The 5852-nt window shown below is 57.3% G+C and overlaps 1 protein-coding gene and 1 long non-coding RNA gene across 2 annotated transcripts in view; one reads left to right on the plus strand and one right to left on the minus strand.

Annotated features, from left to right (window-relative positions):
* EIF3B (eukaryotic translation initiation factor 3 subunit B) overlaps positions 1-3855 on the minus strand; it is a 20554-nt gene extending 16699 nt beyond the window's left edge. The window contains exon 1 of the mRNA XM_015565159.1: positions 3851-3855. Coding sequence (XP_015420645.1) covers positions 3851-3855 — 5 coding nt within the window. The remainder of the gene's footprint in view (positions 1-3850) is intronic.
* A 785-nt stretch (positions 3856-4640) lies between these two features.
* LOC107183358 overlaps positions 4641-5852 on the plus strand; it is a 2488-nt gene continuing 1276 nt past the window's right edge. Inside the window, exons 1-2 of the long non-coding RNA XR_001514145.1 lie at positions 4641-5173; positions 5252-5846. This is a non-coding gene — a long non-coding RNA (uncharacterized LOC107183358). The remainder of the gene's footprint in view (positions 5174-5251; positions 5847-5852) is intronic.

Consider the following 5852-nt stretch of genomic DNA (forward strand, 5'->3'; position numbering starts at 1 on the left):
GACTCAGCACCGTGCAAAGAATTCGGGGAGCGATGGCAGGGAACCCGCAAGCTCGGTGCCTGCCTGGCTGGGATGGCCGCCCTACCGGTGACAGCCTCGCTTGCAGTGTCCTGAGCTCCCCCCGCGCGTGTCCGCTCTTAGACTCGTCTACTGACGGGCACTAGGATGGACGGTTCCGAAACAGAAAAGGGGGTCCTGGAGAGCTGAGCCGGAACACGGCCAGAACCTCGGCTTCCTGGGCAACATACAAGTGAGAGCTGCTCTCACCGACCCTGCCCGGGGAACCTCGCGGCCTGGGGAACCCGGCTTTTCCCATTCTGATGGTCACGGTGTGGGGGCGGAGAAGCCCCGCCCCTCGACGTGGGAAACGAGCGTGGGTCACGTGGGTGGGCGGTCGGCGTGGGCGGGGCTGCTCGGGAAGGTGCCGGCGACCAGGTGATGGACATGTCTGGCTCGGGTTTGGACCCTTCGGGAAGAGTATCCTGTACTTGTTATCTTTTTTAAAAATATATACACACATATTTTTATTGATTTCAGAGAGGAAGGGAGAGGGAGAGAGAGAGAAACATCCATGATGAGCGGGAATCATGGAGCGGCTGCCTCCTGCTGGCGGAGCTCGCCACCTGCTCCGTACGGCACCTGCCTTGACCCGAATTGAACCAGGGACCTGTAGGTTGACGGGAGGACTTCCACCAACGGAGCCAGACTGGCCTGGCGCTGTGTTCGTGCCTTGCATTTGTACTTAGTTGTTGCCAGGAGGGAGGGCAGCTGCTGGTTGGCAGGGTATGACTCGCCTAGAACGAGAGCTCAGTGGAGGGGGGCGGCTGGGAGCCGGGGAGTTGGTGTTTCACGGGGCCTGAGCCTCAGTTTGGGAGATGAGAACGTTTCTGAGATGATGGCGGGATTCAGGGTGTGACTGTGCTCCACGCCCAGGCCGCACAGTGAAAACAGCCAAAGGGTGAATTTAACGGTGTCAGCGCCTCGTACCTCCATTGGGCGGGAAAAGGGTTGCCTGATGCTAAGTGTGACTCTTTCAGCGGCAGCTTTGGGCAGGCCTGTCCCCCTCTGTAACATGCGGAGTAGCCCCTACTCCGTGTGTGACCTGTGGACCCGTTTCAAAAGGCAAACGAATTTCTGCTGGAGGCCACAGTTCTCATTTCTAGTTCCATCTGCAGTGTTCCTAGGGGATGAGGGCGGGACCTTGAGGCAAGGCGAGGAGTGCGGGGCGGCCGCCCGGGAAGGGGAAGGGGTCAGCGGAGGGCTAGCCTCACCTGGCCCTGGGAGCTCCGAAGCAGGAATAGCGCCTGGAGGCGAGGGGGCCAGACCGCCCCCATCCGGCCAGCTCCAGGGTTGGATGTGGATGGACCGGGAACAGTTGTCCAGAGAAAAGTCAACGGGGATGCCCCAGGGCCCAGGCTGTGTCAGCTTCGCTGCCGCCATCAGGAAAGGGAGGGACTGTGCTCCTGCCTCCGCCGATTGCTCCAACGCACTCCGGCAACACGTTTCCGTCATGCCCGTCCGCACTCCTCTGCCCTTCTGTTTGTTTATTTATTGTCTAAAGTTTTACATGTCTCCTTTTCCCCAATTGACTCCCCCCCATTCCCACCCCGGGCAAGCCCCCACCGCCCGTGTCTGTGTCCATTGCTTATGCCAATATGCGTGCATACAAGCCCTTTGGTTGCTCTCTACCCCCGCCCCCTACTCTTTTCACTCGGCACTATCATCGGTATTTTACCCCACATTTTACTTAGTGTTTGTCGAAAGATCAGACGGAGGCCGAAAACCAGGTCTGCAGGCTGTATTAGAGGAGCAGGACCTGCCAGGCTGTCTCGCAGGGGAGGACCCCAGCACGGGCAGGGGTGGGCACGCCTTCTGAGGGGCGGAATGGGAAGGGGTGGGGCTTAGTGTACTCGGCGCGCTGATTGGTGGCTTCATGGTCCATATAGGACAAGGGCTTAGGGTATTTGGCAGGTGTGGATTGGTGGTTCAGTGTATAGTCCACATAAGGTGCCTGGTTAGTCCGTCTGAGTTGGGTCCTGGGACCGGAACAAGACGTTCATGCCCAGCCAGCGTGGTCAGTGGTTGAGCATCCACCTATGATCCAGGAGGTCATGGTTCGATTCCGGTCAGGGCATGGGCCCAGGTTGCAGGCAGCTAATCAATAATTCTCATCGTTGATGTTTCTATCTCTCTCTGCCTCTCCCTTCCTCTCTGAAATCAATAGAAATGTATTTTTTAAAAAAAGAAACAGGACGTTCATGGAAAAACAGCTGAAACCCTGTGATGTCTGGTGTGGCGTTAACAGCATTGTGCGGGGGTGGTTTTCATGGCTGTGGCATGTACCGTGTTAACATCGGGGTTCACGGAATTCCCTGAGCTACCTTTGCAACACTTCCGTCAATTTGAAATGATCCAAAATGGCAAGCTTGCCACAAATGATTGAGACTCAAACAGAAGTCTGCAGACCCGTGTTCACAGCAGCCTCACTCCCCGTAACCAGAAGGGGGAAGCACCACAGCGTCCGCCCAGTAAATGCATGGGCAGCACGCGGCCCACCATGCGATGGGATCGTGTTCGGTCTTGAAAAGGAAGGGCATGCTGACTCCCGCTGCCGTGTGGATGGGCCTGAGGACATGCTGGTGAGATCAGCCAGACACACGAGGACACACTGTCTGACCCCGCTCCTGCGGGGCTGGGGAGTCAGCTTCTCGGAGTGGAGCAGAGGGTGAGGCCGGCTGGGGTGGGGTGAGTGTTTAATGGGGACTGAGCCTCAGGGTGGGAAGATGGGAAGCTCTGGAGATGGTGGTGGGACGGCTGCCCAGCAGCGTGAGTGAGTCTGCGCTCTGCCCTTAAACATGCGCACGTGGCAACTTGTACCTGTGTGTCCTGTACCACCACCCAATGCTGGTTAAAATGTCGCAAGGGTGTCCTGCCAGCTGGCTGGGTGGCCTCGGCAAGGGTGCTGAGAGGACAGGGCCTTGGTCTTTTCTGGGGCGGATCTGCCCCTTTGGGGGTGAGGATCCCGAAAGAACTGATGAGTCGGCAGGAGACAACTCGTCTACAGGTGGCGCTCTCGCCGCTCCCGTTAGAGGGCTGGGCTGCCTTCCCTTTCCCTTCGCGTTTCTAACCAGCAGGCAGCTCCGTTGTTTCTCCTGGAAATTTCCCCTGAACGCGGCTGTCTGTGGTCACAGAGCGGGGAGAGGACAGGATGGACGGACTCAAAGGGTCCAGCGTCGCCCCAGGCTTCTGAATCCACCGCCTCGCCTGACCCACACGCCCCCGCCTTCAGCAGGCTGGGTGGGCAACCTCCTGGGACCTCCTTCAGGTGCGGGGCAAGGGCAGGAACCAGACAATCCTCGCCCCCCCCCCCCGACCTCCGCACGCCCTTTACCTGCTCCGAGCAGGTTCCCAGGTGTGGCTCAGTGGTCAGAGCATTGGCCCACGCACCAAATAGTTGTCGGATTGATTCCCAGGCACGGGCACACACCTGCGTTGCAGGTTCGCTCCCTGGCCACAGTGGGGCAGGATGCAACCAACCCATGTGTCTCTCACATCAGTGTTTCTTTCTCTCCCTCTCCCCCTCCCTCCCTCTCCCCCTCCCTCCCTCTCTTCCACTAAATAAAAATAAAAGTAAATAATATCCTCAGGTGAGGATTAACAGGAACAGAGAATGCCGCTGTGCGGAGTATGCCAGGCACCAGCCAGCCTTCCCCCACACACCCCCATCCTTCACCTCCTCCCCCTCCCCCCGCTCGGGGGAGGGTATCCGTCACTGCCAGGGGTGCTAAGACCTACTGAGCTCCTGCTCCGAGCCAGGCAGCGCCTTAAATACTTTACAAACGTCACTCACTTCATCTTGGCGCTGTGGGCGGAAGGGGCCACACGCTGACCTGACAGCTCAGGGAGGCCTGCGTGGCGGTCCTGCAAACCCATCAGAGACCTAAAGTCACCACAAAGGACGGCCTGAGAATTAACTATTGAACTACAAACAGGTTACGGCGGGTAGTCGTGTCCTCGGCCGGAATTCTCCCTGACAAAGATCAGCTGAGGTCTGTACTGAGCCCAGTTGTCTGTTTGCCTCCAAGATAACGGGTCGGTGGGATGTCTGGGTAACTTCTAACTTCCCTTTTTTCCGGACCCCTCGGGCACGACCAATGGCACCAGGACCTTCCCTCATTGTTACTGTTACCGAGTTAATTGCCGTTAACTACGTTAAACTGTCCTGTATCCGTCTACAGCAAAGAAGCACATGTCCGTCATTTCACTTGTTGCCCTATCCCAGAGTTTCCCCCCTTTGCTTTCTCCCGCCTCCTTCCTCTGCCACGAATGGATTTCATGTGACCCGCCTGCGTCCCTTTCCGTTGGTTGCGATGTATAAATGCCGATGTGACCCGCCGCCAATCTCCGGAGCATTATCTCAATTCGTTGAGGTTCTGCTTCCTGGCTTATGTCGACAGTTTGGCTCAAATAAACTCACAAAAATTCTTTACAGGTTTCAATGATTTTTTACGTTAACAGCACCCTGTTTTATTGATTTTAGGGAGAAGCGGGGGGGGGGGGCCATCGATTTGTTGTTCCACTTATTCATGCATTCATTGGCTGATTCTTATTCATTGGCTGATTCCCGTATGTGCCCTGACCAGGAATCAAACCCGCAACCTTGCCGTAGGGCGGGGGGCACTCCAACCAGATGCGCTACCGGCCAGGTCTTCTGGGTATTTTTTGACACGAAGAGAAGCACAGAGTGGTAGTCTCTCATTTCCCTGCATCCAGATTTTTAATCGCTTACATCTGATCACATTTGTCTCCGAAGTTTTTTCTAAGGAAAAACAGGGCCTCGAGGTCCCCTAAATCCCATGTCCTCCCTGTTAGGCTGGAGGGAAGTCCAGGAGCCAATGCATGCACCGGGCCGATGGCGACATAGATACTGGTTCCTTCCTGGGACCCGTGACGTACCTGCCCGCGACGGGAGCTCCCACAGCTCATGCTCCCCGCCCTCACTGAACAGCTGTATAAAAAAACACCTCCACTCCCTCTTGGCCCCACCCTTGGACCCGTGAACCTCGCCCGGGAGTGCAGATTAAAGCTCCTCCTTTTTGATTTGCCTGGGTCTCTGACTTTGTCTCCTGCGCCGCGAACCTTACACTCCCCCCGCCTCAGAAGAAGCCATCATGTATGTACCAGTAACATGTATGTCCTGCGGGCACTTTTAATGGAATTTTCACTGATCTAATTGTGGATTCGCGTGCAGGTGTGAGAAATGACGGCCCAGTTTCCCTAATGGTACGAAGCGGCGGTGTCATGTCCAGGCCAGGACACCGGGGGCAGCGACACGACCCGCGGAGCTTCTCTCAGGTTACCCGTCCACGTCCATTTGCAGGTATGTCTTCAAATGTGCGCGAACAGTAGACTGTGCACAGCCTCCTGCCATGTCCTTCCTCCCGCAGACACATTGCCGAGCCCGCCCGTCGCGGTGCAGGCCATGCCAGCTCACGCGTGTGGGTAGACGTGCCGCCATCTGTCTTTCATCATCCAGGACGCCAAGGGGGCTGGGTGGGGGCTGGCGGGACGGGCGGCACTACGGTGAGGAGCCTTGCGGTGTCTCCAGGAGCCATCGCTTGGAGCATGAGCAGAAGTGGGATTCCTGGTCACCGGACGCCTGCATCCGACCCACCGGACGTTAGCAGGCTGCCTTCAGGCTCGCCCACTTCCCACTTGCTCCCGCAGCGCAGGGCTGTGCGCCTCTGCTGGTCGGTGCCGCAGGGGCCTGTGTTGCTGTTCGGACTTGCGTTTCCCTGGAGTAAGAAGGTTTCCGGCTTCAGCAGAAAAGGGAAGTGTTCACCTGAGTCTGG

The sequence above is a fragment of the Myotis davidii genome, unplaced genomic scaffold, assembly GCF_000327345.1.
Source record: "Myotis davidii unplaced genomic scaffold, ASM32734v1 scaffold399, whole genome shotgun sequence".
Lineage (NCBI taxonomy): Eukaryota > Metazoa > Chordata > Mammalia > Chiroptera > Vespertilionidae > Myotis > Myotis davidii.